General features: G+C 40.8%; 1 protein-coding gene across 1 annotated transcript; it reads right to left on the bottom strand.

Moving 5' to 3' along the window:
- Window positions 1–349: 349 nt before the first annotated feature.
- Window positions 350–24,424, bottom strand: usp33 (ubiquitin specific peptidase 33). Its single transcript, XM_049599261.1, has 24 exons — window positions 24,267–24,424; window positions 21,068–21,166; window positions 19,629–19,682; window positions 19,449–19,511; window positions 15,371–15,520; window positions 14,949–15,057; window positions 13,006–13,075; window positions 11,415–11,528; window positions 10,467–10,545; window positions 8,824–9,268; window positions 8,564–8,704; window positions 8,312–8,427; window positions 7,328–7,500; window positions 7,148–7,218; window positions 7,030–7,063; window positions 6,867–6,912; window positions 6,599–6,779; window positions 6,313–6,439; window positions 5,969–6,138; window positions 3,929–4,010; window positions 3,680–3,788; window positions 2,217–2,319; window positions 1,465–1,533; window positions 350–1,207 (listed from the first exon to the last, which is right to left on the bottom strand). Exons 2-24 carry the CDS (start codon window positions 21,149–21,151, stop codon window positions 1,050–1,052), a joined length of 2,748 nt encoding a protein of 915 aa, XP_049455218.1. The 5' UTR covers window positions 21,152–21,166; window positions 24,267–24,424; the 3' UTR covers window positions 350–1,049.
- Between the last annotated feature and the right edge of the window lie 442 nt (window positions 24,425–24,866).

Below are 24,866 nucleotides of genomic sequence, written 5' to 3' on the forward strand. Positions count from 1 at the left end.
TTAATAGTGTCAGCCAGCAAAATTCAGGATAGATCTTACCCAAGTGACATCCATATGCAAAAACTTGCAGTACAGCATTGTTTACCCCCTATCAGCCAGCATGTTAAGCAACACCATGCCCATACACAAAAATAATGCCTTTAATTAATTAATTAGATTGCTGATGATGATGCTGATTACATACTGCAATATGCTTTCTGTAGCTGTACAATTTAGTGAAGATAGATCCAGATCATGACTTGTGTGCACATTTTATGAGCAGCTTTCCATTTACATGCAGTTACATGTGATGTTAAACTGGGATTGAGTGTTAAAGCATGCATTCTTAACAGACTCCGCCTGCCACTTATTTTCTACAAAAAAAAAAATCTATTAACATCTTATTAAATCACTCCCTTCTGTGATAAGTTACCAAGTGCTGAATCTTGACCAACATAGTATCAGTACTGGTACATTCAAATACAAACCAGACATTTGCGTGAGCATGCCAATTTGTACGTCTACAGAACAGTGCAAAACACAAAATTCATTCCTGAGACTACTCAGTAATTAGTCCCTTCATAACCTTATGATTTTCACCACTTTAAGTGTCACATTTTTGCTCTCCTTACCATTCACTGGACAATATTCTCTTAAGACAGGAAAAATGTGTGATATATCTACAGCAAGATGTATTGTGATTCATCAATATCAGCAACACAAGACACATGGACATACAATATGTGCTCATTTGGTCAAGAAAAAAAAAGAAATATGGCATTCAGTGGAATTTTTAGCTGCACATAATTTAAATGCTCAGTTCGGAAAACAACCTGACACATGAATACTACAGTGCTAATAGAAATTTAAGAGCTCTTTATACAGATTTGTACAACAGGACAAACCTTTGTCAGACATGTTAATTCCCTCTTGTCAGCAGTCAAAGGCTGTCATGTGGCGGTAAAGATGAGGTCCTTTGCTCGAATGCTTTTGAAATAAAAGTCAAGTGCAAAATAAAAAGGCTTTTTAATTTCTTGAATGTTTTCCGTTGTTTTCTGCCGAGTGCCTGGTTAGAGAGAGCGCGTCTCCATCTCGATCTTCTCCTCCGACTGTGATGATTCTGTTTCCTGGTGGCTGATGTTTGGCCGAACCGTCACGAGTGGACCGCCGCCGTAGATGGAATGGAGGAAGTTCCATGTCTCTTCAGAGATCTGCCCCGAGTCAGCTCCTACGGGGTCAGAGCAAACACACTTAATGACACTATCTGCATAGTTAAAGGCTCAAGGGTTGTACTGGCAAAAAGGTTTTATTTATCCATCCTATTTATGTTTTTATAGTTTACTTATTTTATGCTTCTTAAAATACCCGAACAAGTATTAAAAACAACATCTTTCCACAGCATCAAAGTAGAGACATAATAACAAAACATGGCAATAATAATAATAATAATAATTATAATATTATTAATAATAATAATAATAGTACCTTGTTTGAGTGTTAAATGGCCATTCTTGTTTACTGTTATCTTGGAATTATCAATAGGTCCCGGAGGATCTTAAAGAAGAAGAAAGACAGTTAACAGTCATAGTTACAGTATATACACAGCAGTAATATGCATGTCTATTTTTCCTCAATCCTAATTGTTTCAAAGAGCAACAATGTTAAAGTGTCAAATGTTTCTGTTACACCATGAAAAGCAATCTCTGCTCCCCACTTGCTACAGCAGGAAAACAAATATTAGAGGAGCAGAAGTCAGAGGGAAAAAAGACATTTGCCGACGTGCCAGATGTAAGCTGTTATAAATAGATGTGACAATACAAAGCAAAGGAAGCAAAGAAAATGAGAACGAGTGCGAGAAAATGAAATATATTTTGACGCTTCATTTTGCTGTAGCGGGAGGGAAACTTGACTCGGGGGACTAAAGCAAACTCTTTGAAGATAAATCAAGAGAAGAAATGGGACTTCAGAGCTTCTTTTGAACATGAGCAGCTTTTGCAAACAAGAGAATCTAGATGTCCCATATAAAACAGTTCATTTGCCATGTTCTCCTAACCATGTAAATGTATACATCTGACATGGGACATATGTTTTAAAAGAGAAATTTACATCAAACAAAATCGCAACAGTTTTTCAACCAGCAGCAATCAGGCACAAATGTCAAGATGGAAACAGTTAGCCTTTTAATCAGACATTTAAACAGGATTGGGGGTGGAAAGGCAAGACTTCTGTCCAATTACCATTGTCTTTTCCTTTGACAAAGCCCTCCCACTCACGAAACCACTGCATGCTGATGCAGTATATGACCACTGGAGACTCCTCCTCCTGGAACGCCTTGTTCAGCTACAGAGAGAGGGGGAGAGGAAATGAGGGAGGAGTGAGCAGTAGAGACATGAGGGAGGAGAAAGGATGCAAAGGGATGGGGAGGAGAAACAGGAGGGGTGGGGGGGCAAAAAGAAAAATTAAGTGAAGATGAAAGGATTCAAAGGAGAGGAGATGGAAAACCTAATCAATTCTCTCTGGTAGTTATTCCAATTAGAACAGAGTCTTAACACCACACTGCACCAATTTCATCTTTCTTGGAAATGACACAATCCAGCTTTCCGTTTCTCTCTCTCTCTCTCTCTCACACACACACACACACACACACCATCTATCTTTTCTTCTGAGCAGCCATTGTGTGAGTGAGCAGACTGAGCAGGCAATAACAGCTGCGTCTGTCCCAATGCATTAATGATAAGGCTTTCATCGGGCTCACACCTCTCATCTCCTGCCGGGGTGAAGAGCACCAACACATGCAGCCTATCAGCTGGTTCAATAGACTGGAGAATAGGCCTATACACTCCCATGAGTACTGGGCTGCACAGAGGCTCACTGACATCAAATGCATTATCACTCATGTCATTTTTTCCTGTGTCTGGCTTAATAGGGTTAGCTCCATATATGTTCCATTTTCCTAGCTGCCCATGGTCTTGCTGGTGAACATATGGTTGCAACCCAATCACCAGAATAAATGTTGGCACTGTATGTTTCCTCAAACAATTATGTAGCAGTAGCAAATATGTTGAAACTTTACATTTCAATTTTATGTTTTTACAATGCTGTTGTTAACATGTAATTAGGTTTAGGCACAAAAACCACTTAGGGTTAGGAAACCATCATGTTTTGGCTTAATCGCTACAAACAAACACAGCTGGAAATGACCCATACTCTTGTAAAAAAAAATACCTGCTTTTGTCGCTACGAGCATGGCTAGAAATGTCTTGACCCCTTGTTAAAAAACACCCCCTTGTCGCTACAAACACAGCAAGAAATGTCCAAGCTTGTTGTTTAAAGATACCTGCTTTTGTTGCTACAAACACAGCTGGAAATGTCCCAACCTCTTGTTAAAAAATACCCGCTTTTGTCATTACAAACATGGCTAGAAATATCCCAACCTCTTGTTAAAAGATATCCCCTTTTGCCTCTATAAATATGGTTGGAAATGTCCCAACCTCTCATTAAAAATACCACTTTTGTTGCTACAAACACGGCTGGAAATGAACAGCGTCTCCAACAGAGTGGTTTGCCTTTGCTTTTCATCAGTCGTCTCCTTCTCCTGATGAGAAACTTAGCTCAATAAACGTAACATATCTGTGGTTTGCAGAAACGTTAAATGCCAACATTCTGTTCTGGCGACTGGGCTGATGGTTGACAGACTTACCCTGACAAACATGTCCAGCTCTGATTTGCGCCGTTTCTCCAGTTTTTCAATCTCAATCTGGCACGTGTGGCAAACATACAGGTGGTTGACAGCTGGTCCTCCTCCGTACCTGCAGGGAACAGTCCAAGTTAACTCACACAGATGAAATTAATTCTACAAAAGGAAATGGTACTGCAACTGTGAGTAAAATGAGTAATGGGAGAGCTGAAAAAGTTTAATGCCTCCAGTTGGCCTGTCTACTGTATGTACCTGCTGTAAAGGTGATCCCACACGTTCTGTGGCAGCATCACAACCAGGTCATCAATGAACGTTGCTTTGTTGGGGGGCACACCTGATGAAACATATTAAAACATAATATACATTTGTTAAGGATCAGTGTTGGGAACAGTGTGACCACTATCTTCTTGAAAAGCCAAGAAGCTGGCAGAAATATGCACAAATATGTTGAAGTCAGTTTCAAATTGTGTTACCCATTATTAACTTATATCCTTACATGTAATATCACAGCCCCTGTCATTAATAAAGCAGTGGATTTTAACTTTGGGATCCTACTAAAGACTGTATATAAAGATGGACAGCATGACAGCTCCCCAAACGTAAAGCCAAAACATCTTAATCGCCCCCTGGTGGCTGGATGCATAAACCAGTCATAAAGAAGAAGTCATAAACCCCGCCCAGTTAGTGGATGGGACATGAGCCAAACTAAAACATCAAAGTACACATCAAATTAATTTTTCCCAAAGATGGTTTCTGTCATTTTAGGTAGTTATCATGCCACTGTACGTTCAAGTGTTATGTCATGATTGACAGCTGTGTGTGGCAATCGGTGTGCTTGCAATCAATGGCACTGCTCATGATTGTTCGGACAGGTTTATGGGTGGGACCTTAATTTCACAGAGATCGCTACTGCGCCGACTCTGGCTACAAATTACGTCACTAGCTCAAGATGGCAGCAGCTGTATCTGGGATATTTTGGCATCATTGTACAGTAGGAGGAAATGAAGATGTGTCATCTAAATTCATATACTGTCTATGGTAAGGACCCCCAAAGAAGTCTCAAGATAAAACTGAGGGGTCACAAGAGGATAAAAAAGGGGGAAAAATAAATTTTTTGTTTCACAAAACTGATTTTCTATCAATTTTTGCTTTTTCTTGTGTAACACTTTGAATAGTTCTGCCTCTTCAAGCCTCTAAAAATCTTTCCGGTGAAGCTGTCCACGAGGAAACGATCACTATCATGTCCAAACTCAAGCCATAATGATGTGAATCACAGGTAGACTTTGCCTCATTTATGGGGTCACAAGGCAGAAAGACTGGGAATCACTACATGACCACACAAAGTATTTCTCCTTGAAAGATTAAAGGGAAGCAACCATTTTATGGCTGTTTATTTGAAGAACCTCTCCTCCTGGGGAAACATGCTGCCAGAGCCCCTAATAAAGGCTTTGCATGCCTAAATATATATTTCTGATGACGCCCTTAGCAATGAACGGGAAAGTGAAAATAAAACAACTGGCCGCATTGCTGCAACACAATCATGGTTTCACTGCACTGATATTATCTCTACTTATGTACCTGACTAGCCAGTTATTATGTGCTGGTGGCTGCAGAGGAGGAGAAAACAACCTGTACGTGCCTATTTACAGAATGAAACACATTCTCTGCCGCAGCTTTATCATAAATTTACATTTTTTCCAACTTAATTTTAAATTCCATATTTTCCAGCACTGTTTGAATAGAGGGCAGAAAAGAAAGGAACTTGATTGGCACAAAACCCTTTTACAATTCTTTCTTATTCTCTACTATAACAAGAGAGAGGGATCATCTGCACAAAGAGAAGTAAAACCCCCCTTTGAAGTCTGTTGTGTTGTGAAGGGAATACTCTGCAGTCTTTGTCAAAGTCAAAAATCCACAGCAAAGGATGAAAGCAAAAGCTGTGTTACGAGAGGGTAGAGCACCATTTTTCCACTAAACACTTGTGTACAGCACAAGAAAAGGGATTTCTGTTTGCGGATACTTTGACCTCTGAGCAGTTTCAATATGATGATGACATAGTAAACTTTCAACTCAAGTCAACTTTCAACTTTATTTGTCCCAGATGGGCAATTGGACTTTGCAGTAGAACATAGACACAAGACGATAAAATACAAAAAGCCCACACAGGGCACATCAAAAAGGAGGGTAGGGAGGGGATTGAAAGTTGCAGACTCAGGAAAAAACAACAGTGGTCCCCGGTTGACCTTCCCAATTTAATGCAAGAATAAGAATAAAATGCTTGGTCACACGCACCTCCATGCGAACACAGGAAGTCGTCATTGGAAATAGGTCCCGGCTCAGCAAAGGTCTTGAACTTGTTAAGCCACTGGCGAGAGATGTAGAACTGCAGAAGGCTGGGCTCCATCATGTTAAATAAACCCGACACCCTCCTACGTTCTTTCACTGCATCCTCATTGCTCTTTCTGTGACAGGAACAGACCCACAGATTAATCACTACTGCAACTGAGTGATCAAAAGTGAAATGTAAGTTATGAATATCAAAGCAGCACAGTGAATCTTAAAATGTTTCAAGGATAAAAAGGTCCCTGTTTACAACTCTGTGTGTGTAACAATTAAAATCTTTTGTGTTGACTTACTTATAAAAGAGCACATAAGCCTCAGCATTCTGGACACAGGATTCAGAGACCTCGGTCACACTTTGGTCATCAAATTCATACCACAGATTGTTCACGTCATTCCTGCAATACGCTATGTAGTGGCCACCTGGGATCAGACAGGGGAATGCGTTAGAGCAGCATTCATAAACCTAACAAGCACATGTAAAATTTGTCTACAGGCTAATGAATGCAGGACACTACAGCGTGCCAACTGAAGGCGGATGCTCCAGTCTGAGCAGAAAGAGGAGTGACTGTGCCCACTCACTGCTGGCAGTGCCGTGGTGACAGATGACTGACAGCAGGTCATAGTTGGTGGTCTGGGCGGAGCTGTCTTTGGCCAGGAAAGGCTGCAGGTCCAGGCCCTCAAGCGGGAAGGAGACGTGGGTGCTTATCTTGGTGGAGAACATCAGTTCGTGCCTGAAGCGCTTCAAGTGGATACACAGGATCTGGAGCAGAGGAAATTTTATTTTAGAAATCCGTCGTGTAAAAAACATTAGGGCAAAAGACATGAAGTACTAAGGTTGTGTGTATACCTCTGGCAAACTTTGCATTTTACAAAACTTGACTCCGTTTCGTAATCTAAGAGGAAAAAAGACGAAGAAGGGCAATAATTACAGCTCCAGACAATTATTTCCTGTTGTGAAATGAATTAGTAGTACAGCTCAGTATTCAGCAGAGTCAGAATTAGGTACTCACTTCTTGCATTTTTCACAGCTGTACATGTTGTCTCCTAGAAAAAAAACAAGCACACAGTTATTGAGACATCAGTCTTAATGTGTGTGCTGGTAGAACAGATTTACGCCCACACGCTCACCCTTTAGTTCATCTCTGGCAAAGAAAGCTGCGAGACAATCTTGTAGCGTAACCACTGGACCCCAGAACCAACTAAAAATAGAAACAAACAGAGATGTGAATTTGACACAGAAATAGAAAAGTACAGAGCCATTAATGCTCCATGTGATGAAAGTAAATAGTGTACATATTATAAACACACCTCTTGATGTATTCCATGACAAATGCAATCCAGCCCTGTGGTGCGTAAGCTTCCCCACAGGAGCCAGCTTTAACCAGGGAGGTCTGGTGGGTGGCAGAGTGGAGCTTGGCCAGGTCCTCCTTCCCTGGGATGGGCAACGAGATATCCTGGAAGTTCTCCAGGGTCACAGACACCTGACAGAAACAGAACATACAGACAGTATAGCTTTGTCTTTGGCCACATTTCAACTGTGATTATCTTTACATGGTTATGTCAGAAACTGTCACTTTGTAGCAGAGAATTATTCTCATGACAGCAGAAATATTAAAATGTGACATGACAGTGGATGTACAATTGCATCAACACTGTGTGGGAACCATGCGGCAACTTCCAGGGCTGGAAAATGAAGCCAACCTGGATGTGCCAAAAACTGCAGTTCCTTTAATGGCCACTTGAGGCTGGCTCTAAAACAGAGTCAATCCCCATAGACCCCTATGTTAAAATGCCTGACTTAATAGCAGAAATAAACATGTTCACAGCATGGTACAAAAAAAAAAAATTCAACATTCATGACAACTGTACAGGGATGAATTTTTGTATATCTCAGCGATTTACATTTTATCAAGGCTTTAAGTTAGGCATACTTAAGGACGGGGCTGCTTAATTGACAGGTTGTCTGTCACTCATCCTCAGCTCCACCCTCTCATCCAAATACGATTACTTCTGGATTCAAAAACCAAGATGGCCACAGAAATGCTGAACTCAAGGCTTCAAAATGGCAGTTTTACAAACCAGTGGGTGATATCACTGTAGCTACGTCCATTATTTTATACAGTCTGTGGTAGGAACACCAGAGCTGAGCACCAAAGTAGATTTTTACATTACATTCTATTTTTAGGACCATGAAATGACTTATGACATAATGTCCTACTCTCTAGTGCTCTTCTGCCACTGTCCCTGTCACCCTCTCAACAATCCCATTATCTCAATAATGTCCACACTAACCCGATCACAGGTGAGGCACTGAACGGAGCTGACGATGGTCCCATCGAACACATCTGAGATGACACTGCGGTATTTCTTCTGGCGCTTGCTCTTTGGTGGGGAGAATGTGGTCACTGCTGTAGGAAGGCAGAAAGAGAAATGTGAGAATAGTGCTACAGTATGTGAGCAAAGACAGACACATGATATGATTTTGCTGCTAAAAGTTTAGAGCTTTGAATCTGGGTATGTCTGCCTCTGATTATACAGAAGTACCTTTCTTGTGTGCAGGGTTTAGGCTGGGCCAGCCTGAAGAAGCTTTGGGCGGGCTGCTAGACATTTTGGGAATGTGTCCCTCCATCGGGATCGGACTCTGTGGTCTTGTGGTGTTGGACATTTGTATGTCTGGGAAGGAATCTGGTGGAGAGCAGGCGAAATGTTTGAGTTTCAATACTGTAAATTTGATGCTGAATATCAAAAAGTCAAGTAAATTGTGGATAAAATAAAACATCAAGTCACTTATTCTCCATAATTACCTGATGTTCTGCCTTGAACCTTGATGGCTCCCTGGCTGCTTATAATGGGTGTGGTTTCAGTGGTGGTGTCAACATCTTTGTCCATGTCCACTCCAGTGCTTCCACCCATAACACCATTAACTCCGGAGCGATAAAGGTCATTAATCATGTTCTTCTCCTTCTGCCACTCCCTGTTGGCCTGAATCTCATCTTGCTCAGGAATCAGCATCTCAGCCTCGTTGGTGTCTTCCATCATCACATTCCCACCCTGCACTTCATTGTCGGCTCGCTCGCTGCTGCCGCAGGACTCACATGACTGAAAGTCATTGTCTGACTGGCTGTGGTTGTCCTCCTCTGGGCCATCCTCCACTGTGATGCCGTTGGACTGGTCGTAGGGCTCGGGCAGTGTCTCTTTCAGCTCCTCGTGGAGCTGATCCATCAAGCAGCGCAGAAACTCCTGAGAGTCCTGGAGGCCGAGAGAGGATAATCACAAGAAATGTTATTTGAGGTAACAAATTAGTTCAAGCTGAGAAAATTTTACAGTTTCTATGTAGTCATTTTGGTCACAGTAGTCTGTGAAAAAAATTGTTAATTTCCTCTCCCTGAAAAGAACACTGAAATATATCGCTATATCGCAGCACTAATTCTTCCTAAATATAATCAAGTTTGACAGACACAGCAAAGCTTTCCCAGAGCTAATTTTTTTCCCCAAATTACAAACAACAACCACTTCACCTCCTTGTTTATCCCAATTCTGCATCACAGAATCCGAAACCAAACGCTCATGAATGTGTAATCAAATTTAATGAACCACAGACATCCAATCTCCCTCTCAAGCCAAATGAACTCTCCTCTCCCAGGACCTGGAATGTTAACTTCATTCATAGCAATGGTAATTCCAAGGCTGTGCAGCCCAGCATGGCGTGACAAATGAATATTCCTCAGCTAAGTCCTCTGAACAAACACTGGCAAACCAAGAGGAAACAGGCCCTTTTATCATTTTACTGCTCGGGCTTATGAGTCCCTTATTTACAGACACTGGACAAAGACAAGACATCCAGTAAGAAGTCTTTGTATGTATAACATATAAATCTTTTCTTTCAAGCACCGTCTGGAATCAAATCAAGCAATTTATCTTTTTAGATAGGTTTAATGTGTGCATTTGTGTGTGAATGAAAGTCAGAAGCTCTGAGTTAGTAATTGCAACGGAGAGGATTCAGTTTGTCTGGCTGAGTGATCTGAGCCGGAGCTAATTTAATTTCTGTAAAGGAACGAGCATAGAGGGATATGGAGTGGAAGAGAAAAGGGAGAGACTGTATATAAGATCAACTTTACAGTCTGGGCGTCAGACCCATAATAATCCCAGCTCAGCACAAATTCATTCTTAAAGGATTCAATTCTATTCAAACCTTAATCCATGTTTTCTATTTGTATTTACTCATATTATTCATGTTATTTGCAAAGCACAGAGGTAAAAGCAAAAAAATCCACCTATTCAGGTTGCAACAGCTGATTACTTTTCAACATATAAAAGGAACAAAGTCACAGACATACTGCTGAATATGTCTCCAACCGTGAAGAGTGCCTTCATGTTTTATTTATAGAATGAATCTGTGCGCATACACTTAAGTTGCACATTTATTTCACCATCTGCAATGACCCACCTGCTGAGAATATCCTCTGAACATGGGGTTTATGGCTTTGATCCCCTGGAACAAGTTGGTTGGAACCACATAGGAGGGTCTGCAATATGACAAAAACACAGCCTGCTCAACAAGTATTCTTACACACAATGTCACAATGAAGTCTTTTGTGATGTAGAGTTTGAAATTAAAACTAGCTGATACAGAAATGTGATTCAAGTTTGGCTGTGGATGCTGAGTTTAAAGGGACAGTTCACCCCAAAAATCAAAAATATGTATTTTTCCTCTTACCTGTAGTGCTACTTATCAGTCTAGATTGCTTTTGGTGTGAGTTACCAAGTGTAGGAGATATCAGCCGTAGAAATGTCTGCCTTCTCTTCAATATAATGGAACTAGATGGCACTCGGCTTGTGGTGCTCAAAGCGCCAAAAAATGCATTGGAAAAACCCAACAGCAACATCTCTTTCCAGAAATCATGACCCTGTTAGTCAAGATAATCCACAGACCATGTTGTGAGTAGTTTCATGTAGGAACTATTTTCTCTCCACTTCCTCCTACTGTACAAAAATAAAGCCAAAATATACAGGTATGATTGCTGCCATCTTGTGCTGGTGGTATCGTTTGGAGGCACAGTCTCCACAGTAGTGATCCCTGCAGTATTGCGTTCCCACCCATACACCAATCCCACCAATCACGAGCAGCACCATTGATTGCTTGCACACAAATTGGCCAACATAGCTGTCAATCATCGCAGACATCTCTACGGGCCAACACTTGGCAACTCAGAGCAAAACAATTTAGACTGATAAAGAGCACAACAGGTTAGAGGAAAAATATGTATTTTTGATTTCGGGGTGAAGTTAAAATCTACAGCACTACAGTCTCTCTGGAGTCATATTCTAAACATTGGAAAACAATAAACGTGACCATTCAAATATGAAATCAATTAAAGAAGTGACAAACACCAACCTATTCTTGTGCCACAAATCTGACACTAGCTTCTGGTAGCTTTTGCAGAGTGCAGGCTTCTTGTCTGTCCTCACCATGCCACCACATTCAAGAAAGAACTGTGTCAAGGGCGGGCTGCAGTGGAGAGAGAGACAAATATAACATGTGGGCACCAAACAAGCTTTTACTGAGTATCTGTCCACTAACAGGTTGGTTTTAATTACCAAAACGCTTAGTAATGCCGTGGCTAATTCTGAAAAATCTTCCATTAATCCTCAACAAATCCAAGAGCAGCAGGTATAATTCAGAGAAGTACAGGATAATGTAATGTTATTATAATCTGTCATGTTTGCAAATACCTGAAGAGCTGTAAATCATTTCAGGTTTAGTATGTTTTTTGCAGTTACATTTGTAAAGGTCAATCAAAGCAGAAAATGACAAATGGAAATGGAAATCCAGGTCAGCATTTCTACATAATGCTGTCTCCTCTGCCTGTATTTTTGATTCATTAGGTTTCATTAAACCCATATTTCACTCGTAGAATAATATCACAAATTCCCAGAGGTAACTGGCCCAAGCAAGAGAACTCCACACGCAGCTGAAAGTTGAAGGACATTGGAAATAGCTGAAAAGAAAAACAGCTGAGGGGATTTCACTTGATGGATACAGAGTGGACAGGAATTTGTGAGAAAGAGACAAACTACAGAATGAATAAGGCATGGAGCGTTCCCTTCCCTTGGCAGGAGAAAAGTCCTTCGAACTGAATAATGACCCGACGGTAACTCAAAGAATCAGCGCTCACACAAACAGACATCAAAGGAAAAGTTTCAGAAAAGGTCCCTCCTTTCCGCAGCTGCGTGACTCAGTTTCTCCTATTTTTGGAACGTGATTTAGATTGCAAATTTTGACCCACATCTTTCCCCCATTTTGACTCGTATCCAGACTAGGCATCTTTCGGTTTAATTTAAAAATTTACCAGCCCCCCTGGGTAGATAGTATTAGAGAAGAGGATGGGGTTTGCTGTGCTTTGCTCTTCCATGAAAAATAAAATAAAAAGTAAGGGGTACAAAGCAAGTAATAACACAGCCACAGGCTCTGCAGTGGAGCCCTAATTTAAGTGACCACACCAGCAATCCAATCATAAAGAATGAATCAGATGGATTGGTAATTCAATAAACAATAAAAAACATGCAGCAGACTGGGAAACAGTAAATAAGTACACTTTTATGTGTCTCATAAAAAGACATGGTGGGAAAAGGAAAGGGGAAAAGGAGGAGGAGAAGGAACAGAAGATGTCGGGAAAGAGTTGATGTTCTTTTGTAACAGAAGACCCTACAGGGAACTACAAAAGGCCATTTCTGCCGTCTCAAATGGTGCACTGCAGCAATTTTCACTCAGCCGTCACTCTCCCAAATGAGCACAGCCACGGTCGTTTCTTTTCACAGTCAACAAGAACCAGGCAGTGAATAAAACAGCACAGACTACTGAAAAGTAGCGTGTTCAAAGTGCGAGGGGGGAAAGAAACGAGAAGTAACACCAAAGAGCACATGGGCGATGTCAGAGGGGTGACAGTTAGATGCAGGGACAGAAGGCAGGTTAACTGAGGTCTCACCAGTTGGACAGGGCCTGGAGGGCAGCGTTCATGTAGCAGGTGTTGCCTATGTTCTTTAGCCCCGTCAGGCCTGAGGGAGACAGAACACACAGGGGAAATTAAAACGAGCCAATCGGCAAATGCTTGTAAAATTTCATGGCAGCCAGAAAGTCTCTACAATGTTATGGACACATATTCAGTTTCTAAGATTAATGTTGTACAGCAAGAGCAAAGAAGATTGCTACCTGGTGTATTTTAAATCAGCTACTGTGGCAGAGATAGCTGATTCATCTTATGCAAGACAAAGTCGAGGCATGCCACTCCTACTGTTATTCTTCCTTTACTTCTATTTGAGGATCATCACGCTAGATGTGTTGAAACTACAGTTGCCATAATGCTTTGGGTGATATAAACAGAAAGTATGATGTTGCCATGGATTCAGTAGCTAAGCTGTTGGCTACAACTTGGGCCCACTTATTTGCCTATATTTGTTTACACTTTGGCAAATTAGCACCATTAAAAGTATGCCGACTTAGCTGTAAGCAGTTCCTCGTGTTTGCAACTTAATCAAGACTGTACAAACTATTAGATTACTTTGACGCAAAAGAAAATGTAAAAACATATGTTATATATAGTTATATGCAAACTGTTAAATGGATAAGTTATAAGAGCCTTTTTGTATGATTTCAAAGCAGATTTATGGCGTTATTTGCAACAGATTCAGAGATAATATCCTTGGAAAGTATAAGCCACACTGAATCAAAAAATATGTGTATCATTTCTGTGTTATGACTCCGGGAAATTGGTTTAAAGTAGCTTAATTGCCTCATGGTTCGTAAATCTTGGATCTTATGTGGCGAGCGCACTCTGCAGAGGGCATCAGTCTTTACAAAGCTTACTTACTGCACCTCCTGATCATATGATCTGTATTTGAGACAAAAATAACCGAGGCAGTGACTGGTGCCAACGCCTGAGCTGCACCGCATGAGGTTTAACATAACATATGCCATTCGGTGGAGCCTGTGTGTGTCTCACAGCACTGAGTGAAAACATTATTTGCATTGGTGGCTTCAGTAGGACTGAAGAACTCAGCACGAAAGTGTTAGTGCGAAGCTCAACCCATTGAATTACACAGAAGTGGCCTGTAGTCCTGCTCAGGCACCATTTGTTTTCAGTTTTGCAGTGTGCCTATCATCGTCGGTGCGGGTCGTCCCTTATCAGCAGCTACATGAGACAAAACTGTTTCAGATCACAGTTGTGTGTGAGGCGTTGGCTAGTTTGCTTTGTCTTTCAAATGATGTTGGGTCTTTGTGGTGTGTGCAAGTACAGCTTTTAACAGAAGACTTGAGGCAAAGTGAGGTGTTCGTCAGCCCAAGTACTTTGAAGTCTGCTTGGTGCGTAAAGGTCTTTAAAACGCTCGTCTTGAAGCACCCATTAACTGTTCTTATTAATTCAAATCATATTCTGTGCTTTGAACTAAACCAACTGCTGATTACTGAGCTCCAGTGTTTGAGGTTTAACTTCAAATCATCCGTGCAATAGTCTTTTTTTATGTTGTCATACTTCCACTAAGAGCTGATAAAATGTAATTAAATTTTAGTCACCTCACTGACTTCAGAAGTAAATGATTTTAATTATTAAAAAGGATAATCCAGGCAGGGAAAGTGTCTACTGCAGCAGCATTAGAACTGTAGATTAGAAAAAAGGTAAATTAGGTAAATCATTTGCAGCATTTATACGTTTGTTTCCCCGTGCATTTGTTGACCTTGTAGCTGATATCAGTGGGAACAGCTAGCATTGTGTTAACATTTTCATTTTCATACTGATTTACATTTTTGTTTGACAGCCTGTAGATACAAATGCAAGATGTTACTGGATTGTAAAAACATCTCTGTAGTAGAATCATGAGTCAAACTGTCATTCATTTTGTGTCAACACGAAACACTTCTTCTGTGTGAGCTGACCTCGGGCTCGCAGTTCATCCTCCTCTTCTGTCTCCATGTCCAGGTCTTCACAGCCTCCATTAGGGGGCACTCTCAGAGAGGTTGGGCTCCCAGGGGCCCTGCTGTTATCCTGGAGAAACAGCACAGCACACACAGATCATCATAAAACTCTTATCTGGTAAATGAATAACTGCATAAAATCTGACTGACAGTTCAACCGTCATTCAGGATAGACCGTTATCGCACAGCTCTGATAAGAATGAAGCAGAGCACATGGTTATGTAACGAAGTGATTATGCAGTAAACATTTGATGTAAACCTGTTTGGTCTGACACTTTGTGTTACCTTGTATTAAACCTGCTTTATGACTCTGCAATCAAATAACCCATGTAAGCTAAAGGTAATAAAACATGATGACAAACAGAGGGGAACCTGGCTCTTACCTGTCCAGCATTCTGCAGGGACGGGAGGGGTTTACTGTTGGCGTGGGGAGAGTGAGGACCTAGTTTACGCTCCAGGAAAACCTCCTTGCCGCAGGCGTAGCACCACACTCGAAGCGTGGTTAGGTTCACTGTAAGGTTGTGTCTCGTCTCCTGTACACAAAGTTGTAGAGGATTTTGTGAATAGACATATCAGACTGTGTAAACAAAGTGAAACAAGAGCACGGTGTTACAGCTGATAATGCTCATTTGCACTTTCTTATCAGCGTGATGCTTCTTTATCTTTGACACGATCCACCAATCAATATCTCATTAGACTATCAACAGGTTGCTTTTGCTCTTACATAACAAATATAGGTGTGCCTGCTGGTGGCTAGGCCTACCTTATTGTGTACAAACTAAACTGGAAGACAGGAAGATTCAAGCTCGGCTGCTGTAAAAGTCCAGCAGAACAAAATGTTTCCCTCGAAGATAAAACAAATTTGCAGCCCAAATGAGATGATGTAGGATAGGGCTGGGCAATGATATTATATCGATACTGTGATACAAGACTAGATATCGCCTTAGGTTTATGATATCATATCGTAACTGTTTTCCTGGTTTTAAAGGCTGCATTACAATTAAGTGATGTCATTTCCTGAACTAACCAGACTGCTCTTGCTGATCTATTACTTGCCTTTACCTGCTTAGTTATTGTCTCCATATTCCTGGGGATAATTTTTAAAAAACCTAATTGTGTAAATATTTTGTGCAAGCACTCATGTACCACCGTACAATACTGTCGCAATATCAGTATCAGGATATTTAGTATATATCATGATATTTGAGTTTTCTTCAAATCACCCAGGTCTGATCTCAAACCCTACCTTTTTATTTACTATTAATAACAATCTGTTGATATGGTCAAGTGCAGGTGGCCCAACAACCATTTTCTTATTCACTATGAAGATAAACTACGTCACGCTGGGGATTTTTTATTTGTTCTTTGAGTAGATATGAAACACCAGAGTGTATTAAAATGAGTCTGTTTATCAAAAAGAAATAAAAAGGGAAGGCCAGGGAGGGACCTGACGGAGGTCCTGGTTAAGCCAGTCCTCAATGTCCTCAAATCCTAGAAACACCCCTGCTTACACCTGACCGGTGCAGGGTTGCTGCAACTGGATTCACCTCTTTTATTCATTTTATCTGATACATATTATTAATGATTGTTTTTAACTGACTCCTGGGCTCCTGTCCTGTTTTGCAAAAGTGGCCTCTGGGCAAAGCAAGTTGAATATCCCTGGTCTTGTGTATAACACTGACTAAATGAAAATGTGTGATATAAGATGTCAGCGTTATTGACACTATTGATTTAGTTGTTAAAAAGAAAATATACAGAAAACCTTTGTACAAATCTAGATGGACTGAAACGCTGCAACACACACCAACCCCACCTCCTGCAATCAAATCATTTATAGTGCACATAAACAAGTGGTACAATTATACACCGATTTGTTTTTTTTTTTTTAACTAGTGCAATTATGTGGTCATTACTACTGCCACCTACAATCATGTAAACAAGGTATTAAGGCTGTAGTTGACTAATGTTATTAAGTAAATTACTGTCAATTAATTGTTTTGTCTATTAAATTTGAGAAAATGGCGTATCTTAAATTTTCAACTTGCTTGTTTTTTCAGATCAAAAATCCTAAACCCAACAGTATTCAATTAATTAACACATACAACAAAGAAAAGCAGCAAATCCTCAGAACTGCAAAGTTGGAACTACAGCGGTTTGGGCTTTTCTGCTTGTAAAATTAATTAACAACACCGAATATACTCATTCGACACTAGCATTCACTCCCAAGTTCTATGAGATTTCTTGCAGGTAAACAAAATCCTCCCAAATACGATAACAAATCCTAAAATATGCAGCAGTGTTTAACATTTTATTTTCAACATCTTTAAGACACCAATTCTGAGCTGAATGTTTCAGGTTACAGCTTTAGGTGGGGACAGACAGAGCGGGGGTTGCAGCAAAGCAGGGCGGCAGACTTTTACTGCTGTGGAAACATGGCCGAGTTCTGCTGACCCACTGCTGCTCTGACAAACACCAGCAGCCTGGCAGGTCGACAGGAGACTGAACGTGAGCAGCAGGCGACCAGCAGACCCTGCATTATTCATCGGGGCTGCATTAGCCTTCACACAGCGGGGCAGAGCAGAGCGGGCAGAGGGGGCACACCAGACTGAGCACGGCCATGAAACTCCCTAGCTTAAACAATTTATGAAGGAAAGTATACCAGGTAGGGCATTAATAACAAGCTGGATTTGTAGGGCTTATAGGATGGGTTTTTTTTACCAACACACATAATGTTTTGTATTACAATGAAGCACTTCGTAGCGTTCATAGTGTTAATTTGTTATATGCAAGTCTACTAAAATATTCTGCATCATAACAGCTGTCTTTAAATGAAAAAATCCTTAGTGCTCCTTCCATACACACAGATTAAAACTTGAGAAATGAAGATGATGTAAAACCTGTCTGATCATGTCAAAAGCTCATATGAACACTTGTCCAAAATAAACACTGCGAAATGTTTATGGTGTTGCAACTGCTTAGATTCAACAACTGCTCCAGCATGTAATCTACTAAGGAAGGTTGTGTCTGCAAAATGTGTCCTCTCTTGCCCTCAGCATTCAAGACAATACTATCTGTAATCGATAAAGAATAAGAGACGCCAATGGCCGCTATTCTTCTCAAGGTTATTCTCTCAGTGGATTTGCAGCATTTGCACAAGTGCATGTAAAACTGCTCGAGAACTGATCAACAAATCTGGTATTTTCAAGGGAGTACTTATAGTCCAAAAGCAACTGTAAGGCTGATTCAAAATCTTTATCAGCAATATGGAGAAGGATTTACAAAGTGTACCATTGCTCGAATTTGCCTCAGAAGCCCTCTTTGGTGCATAATGATGTTTGGAATATGATCTCCATGTAAATACTAATTATGTTTTCCATTTTGTGAAGCTTCCAACTTCTGAAATTAGCTGATGGGGCTGTAACTTTTTACTCAACACTTTGAAACACTTGTGTTTACTTGCAGTTTGACTGGCAGAGGCATCAGATCTGATCCAGCAGCAGTCTTTCTTATTGCCTAGTCAAGAGATTAAAATGTTTCCCTCCCCTCAGGGCCTCCAAAGCACTAATTAAGCATGGCCTTCATTCTTACAAGATTTAAAGATGGATTCTGCGGGGAAAAAAACAACCGCAGAAGGCAGCTGGCGAGCTGCACAGACAGATGTGCTGGATAAACAGATGGATATAAAATTCACAAGTGATACAATTTATCAGCTAATATTAAATCTCTTCACCAGCATGCACTGCATCCAAAATCTGCCTCTCATCTGGGCGGGGAGCTCTACTTCTGAAGAGGTTTGCACTTGAACTGGCCCTCCTGGACAATGGTTTGAGCAGCTATGCAGTTACTAATAGGCAGGGCAAATTACATGTTTGCTCTCATATTTCTCCGTCTCTGCTTCTAACCCCACTTGGCCCTAGCGTGCTGGAGGAAAAGGCTTAGTCAACACTGGGAGTACCAGAGGCTGAGTAAAGCTTTAGAGCAGCCAGGAGGGGCAGATACTGTTACCATGGAACTGACAGTGCTACTGAATCTCCCTCACTTCCCAGAGGAATGGCAATTAATAATGGATGATCCACTGCTGAAGTTGCACTGAATGTGGAGGTGTAGGCAGACAGAGCTGGCTTGATGGTTTTAAACAATGCATGCACTTCAAATGCTAAGAGATGCACGTGCTGGCTCTAACATCGCAGAGAGATAAATGTTAAAAATAAAGCAGTGCTGGAGGCAGTTTTAATCCAAGTCATGGCTCCTGGGACTCTGAAGTGGTATTCCTGTCCTGTCTTGCCATCTGTGCCTCCTCTGCCTCTCTACTGACACTCCTCTTTAGCTTACTTTTTTTAAACTTCACAGTCCAGACTTCAAGATGTCCTCCCTTTCAGTCACAACCCTCCCTCGCTCTTTTCTATGCATTAATTAATATATCACAGTTGAAAGGCATCAGCAAGGTTTGAGATCTCTCACCTGCGAGTGCACAGTGCTGTGGTCAGTGTGCGATTCTCCGCAGCCTACATATGCACAGCCATTCTGGGGAGAAAAACAAGCAGAGGATGCAGAGATCAAGAACAGAAATTATATGTTTCAGGTAAGAAACAAAGTGTTAGGATGTTGCTTTATTTTATTTTCCGGTGAGCACTGTCTTACCTCCAAACATGCCCACAAGTTTGGTCCTCCAACTTTACAGTCTTGGCACTGACCCTAGAAAAATATAAGGACACTCAGGTTAGAGCCACGTGCTTTAAAATGAAACTTGTCGAGACAACAGTAAAGTTCAAATAAGGCTTTGACCTCAGACTTGGTGACGTGATTTAAAACAAGTTATTCTGGGTTTCTGCAGGGTTCACCGAGTTAAATTCAAGACAATTAATTAAATTAAATTATTTTTAAATACCACATATAATGAAATTAAATGCCTGTTTCAAGGTCGTACTGGCCAAAAAATCAAAGTACAATGAAAGTAATTAATCAAATTACTTTGACTTGGACCCAGATAAGTGGCCTAAAATGGATGGATGTAATAACAACTGAAAACGAGACACGTGACACATCTGATGGTGCTGACCGAAACTCCACTTAACAGGAAGTGAATAGCCTCACCCACAATATCCATTATCGGGACAATCACACTTTTAGTTTATAGGTGTATAACATCTCCCAACAGCCAGCAATCAGATACAAAAACATTTATAACTGCCAAGGACATTACTACTTTTGAAAGACTTCTGAAAATTCAATTTAAGACTTTTTAAAACCTTTTTTTTTTTGAGGAAACTGAATTCAGTGCTTTAGGCTTTTTGAGACCTGATATTGAATTATTTTTAAAAGAGTGGTAAGTTATGCGTAAGGCAGTGGACAGTGCCACAAGAGACGGTCACTCATAGGAATGGAAATCGAGAACCAGGTCAAGTTGAGAACCGGTTCCACACTGTCCACTTCCTTGGAATCATAAACCTCTGAGCTTATCATTTCCTTTTATCAGTGCTGGAATGTTTTTCTGACAGTAGCGCATTGCAAAACAATGATGTCGATCTCATGTATCCACACTGCTGGAAACTTTCAGCAAGAAGGAGTCATGGCAAAGAAGAAGAAACAGTCCGAAGTGTGGCTTCATTTCTCAAAGAAAGGTGACAGTGCTGCTTGTGAGGGTGGAAAAATGAACAATATGCTGAAACATCTTTCTGCTCAACTTGGGCTTAAATTTCAGGATATTTTATGTTTTTGACACTCTAGGCATGAGTGTCACTTCTTCCCAAACAAGCAGCACATCCTCTACTGAGGGTAAATATCCTATCTTATAATAACAATGCCACACAGGCAGCATCAGCAGATTTCTTCTTTGACAATGAAAACCTGAATGAAAACGAATGCTGTACTAACATTCTCTCACTTCATCCATTTTAGATAATGAATTTAACTGTTGTGTTAACACAAAAAAAACCCATGTAGGCCTGCTTTTTTTATCCCACACAGAAAATTGATCAGGAATCAATAAACGGCTCAATAAAGAATCACGGTGATAAGCAGAATTGTTAATGCCATTGGTATCAGTAAAATGTTATTAATTCCCGTCCCTAGTCACTCACATGGGATTTCTGAATGAGTTCCTCCTTAGTGATTTCCCCCACGCAGTCCAGGTGGGGACAGTCACAGCTGGACGCCGGCGGCATCACTCACCCACAGGTCTGAGAGACACAGAGAAAGAGAGAACGCAACATTCATTACACAACTTGCATTTAAAGTCAGGTGATTTATAAAACAGTGTAGGACCTCTTGTTCTAAAAGAATGTTCATCGGCCCCACATCTGATACTTGATAGAGTAATAGGAGATATATCCAAAGAACAGCACGAAGGACAAGTAAAACAATCAGGCGACTGTAACCTGAGTCCCTACCAAACAACATAAGTTTTTTCTATGCCTGCATGACCGACAAATTCCTCTTATTATCAGCCACTGACACGCCAAGCAGCTCATCACGCCACAGCTGTCAACAACTCCTGTTGAACAAGCGGTGTCTGAATGTCGTTGCCGTAAATGATTTTAGTGCTGACAAGACAGAAAAAATAGGAGACACAGAACGGATGTATCAGATGTATAAACAAGTCAGAACAAATCGCCTGCATACACAAACACATGTCTACCTTCTCCTTCAAGTCCAGTGACTTTACTTCACTTCCCATGACAGCAACACACAAAAGGACGGAAGTAGCCTGTGTGTGTTTATATACCCAGTAGTGTTCTGATTGAGAAGTCAAAGTCACAAAACCATTAGCTCTGGCTGGTAGCCCATGTTAAAGTTTTATATATAGAAAAAAAGATGAGCAGAATTGTTTCTTTTGTTCCACAAAAGCCTGTCTCTGGGGCAGTAACCTATACAAGTACAATACTGCATCCTTTCTGGCAAGTACATTTGTGTAAACCTACCATGTATACCTTTAGAAATTCACCTATGCACAGGCACTGGACAAGAGCTTTATTACCCCTCCCTTCATTGTTCTGCCTTACCTGGCTGGAGCAGTTAAAATTCTGATAACACATTAAATATTTTACTATGCTGATCAGCTCTGTAGCATACTGACTATGTGTGTCACCCCAATAATCCTTTTGGATTACAACAAAACTCTTCCAAGCCTTCTTCAGATTACCTTGGGTGCTGAAGTACATGTAGTGCGGTACTTCAGGAGTCTTAATGGACTTCCTCTATCTTTCAATGTGTATAAAAAGATGAAGATCAACAGCCACTCGACAAGCAATACAAGCCCTGTACAGTGGGATGACAGGAAACCACCGGAGGTTTCGTATATCAGGCTTCTTGAGAAGGCTGCAGTCCCATCTCCTGTTCAAACAGAATCAGGGCTCATGCACTGCCTCAGATAGCCCTTAGGGGAGCAGGGGATTCGCTTAGAGAGTGACAGGGGACATGGGTTACTTAGAGTCTGTCTATCAAGGGTTCTGTATTTGAAGAACTGTAGCATCATAAAGCGAACAACCATCTGACTGTGTGCAGAAATAATTTCTTATAAGTGGCAAATTATACAAGCTATGGTTTTACAACGCATCCTCTCAGGGGAGTGGGTACATCTGTCAGCAAAGCACTTTTGAAAATGAATCTGAATGGGTGGATAAAAATATAAGGAAAGAAAACAGGAAATAGGAAAGTGAAAGCAATTGTTGCAATTCTTTATGGTGATAAAGCATTTATAAACCCGCAGGTTTTCTCCACAAGTCACAACTTCTGTTAATATTTCCCACTTTATCTATACTGTCTTACATGTGTAATAAGACAGGCTTTTGGGGAGTGTTCATGTGTCAGTGGCACTATAACAACAGAGCCCAACCCACGGCTCTCCATTTGGCTGCACATGATTCAGCATATTTAACCAACATGGTAAAAACCACTTACCCTGAGTGTCACAGCATACACTAACCTACTTCAGACCTCAGATGCACAGCTTTGGCTTGCCAACAAACATATAAGACAGCCAATGAGAGCAAATGTATGACAAAAAGCATACAAAACACCACCTGATGTGTTGTATCATGGTTAATAAGTGATTATTTGTGTTGACTCAGCACACCACAAATGCTGTTTTTGTTTTTTATTTTTGCAGACACAAGACACGGATACTACACTGTCATGCGAAGAAGTGGATGCAAGTAGCTCATCCTTGGTTAGGTTTGTTTAGTATTTACTTAAGTCAATTTGCCTGCTTCTTCCCTCTTTTTCTTTTCATACATAAAGTTAATACAAACAAGGATCATCTACCGTTATTTTTGTATTAGAGGCACACATAATTACTGTGGACATTGTAAGCATCCGTACATAAAGTCAAATAAACAAACTCACTGTGCCTCCAACTGACATCAATCACTACAACAGCTAACATACACACCAGGAAAATCGTATTAGCCGGTGGTTTCACAGGCATGCCTCTGGCTATTATGCAAGGCTGGTGGAGGAGAAAATATATTTCCTTAACTCACGTACTACCACAAACCATCCTCAGCCTTTCACTGCCTTCACAATATAATTATATTCCAGGTTTAATCCTGCACAAAGAGGTGGTACAGTCGGGGTGGGGCGTTGACCCAAACCAGGCAGTGCACATGAATCCGATGATGCCAGATTCCTTGTTATCCCATAGTGTAATAATAGTATATTAACACTGCAAGGTACTAAATTATTAAACCCAAGTGCCGTTATAGCATGATACGGCATGTCGAGCATTCACAAAAGGGTAGCATTAGCCATCACGCTGATAACGTAACGTCACCTGGCAGTTAACTTAATGTTAGCTAGATAACGTTTTGGAGTGCGGCATTTTAAACTAACTTATTTTGGCCATGTTTTTAAGTAACACTCGGTCTATTCTGTGGTGGATAAAGGAGTTAGAGGTGTGTGTGGCTTCGGCCTTGTCCACTGCTCAAATTGAGCTGTCAAAACCAGGCGAGGCGTTGACAGCGTCACAGGCTGACTAGCACTCCTTCGCTGTTAGCATTAGCCCGTTGGCTAATAATTGGTCATTAAATTGACATTTTACTTTGCAAGCTAGCCATGACACTTGTAATAACGTTAAAGGCAAGTGTAGGGTACATTTAGCCATATAAGAGGATGTTAAAAACGGTTTGCTATTGATAACCATCTCGCTAGTAATATGCTATAGCTAATGTTAGCCAGCTAACGCTCCTGTATTACATGACCACTGGCGATCCCACAGTGACTACACCGGAGTCAGCAGAGAGCTAGCTAGCATCCAGAAATAATTACAGTATCAATGCTTACCTGGACGATATAAAGAGGTTTCTCTCGTAGATCCAACTGTACTTGATGCCTAAGACACGGATTCAGCGCGTATTTAAATACATATTTCAAAGGGCAATCCTTCACGTTAGCGATAACCGTTCCTGTCGCACAGCGTGGTTGCTAACGTTACAGCTGTCTCCGCCCCTTTTCCGGTTAAAAAAAGTCGTGTAACCCCTCCCCATCCTACTGTAAACACTACATTTGATTTTTACATGCATGTTTTTCATATTTTAACAGCAGCATATTTATATAGTATCACAACAACACCAATATTAGCAACCATTTATCAGCTTAAAAACATTGTCCCCTATAGCAATAAAATACCTGCTACTGTGTTATGTTACAAGTCATGAGCTATTTTTATACAGTCTATGGTCATGATTAGCAGGTGTGTATGAAATAGCATTGTGACTGATATTAAATAGCCTAATAGTTTCTGTGTAATGGTTTTATACCAAAAGAAGGATTAGTGGGCTGAAAAAGTAGTGATGAAAATAGTAAAGGCAATAGTAAACCCATCCCAAGCGCCACCTAGCGTGTCAGGTGTATACTGTCATAATAACAGTGATGAAATACCCT

The sequence above is a fragment of the Epinephelus fuscoguttatus genome, linkage group LG15, assembly GCF_011397635.1.
Source record: "Epinephelus fuscoguttatus linkage group LG15, E.fuscoguttatus.final_Chr_v1".
NCBI lineage: Eukaryota > Metazoa > Chordata > Actinopteri > Perciformes > Serranidae > Epinephelus > Epinephelus fuscoguttatus.

What these genes read in the sequence shown, in the direction of transcription:
- usp33 (XM_049599261.1), bottom strand. Translation starts at nt 21,151, where the DNA reads ATGCCGCCGGCGTCCAGCTGTGACTGTCCCCACCTGGACTGCGTGGGG. An exon ending in ACAGCACTGTGCACTCGCAG is followed by an intron (nt 15,521 to 19,448) that starts GTGAGAGATCTC and finishes CTTTGTGTACAG; the next exon opens with GAGACGAGACACAACCTTAC. An exon ending in CCATTTAACACTCAAACAAG is followed by an intron (nt 1,208 to 1,464) that starts GTACTATTATTA and finishes CTGACCCCGTAG; the next exon opens with GAGCTGACTCGGGGCAGATC.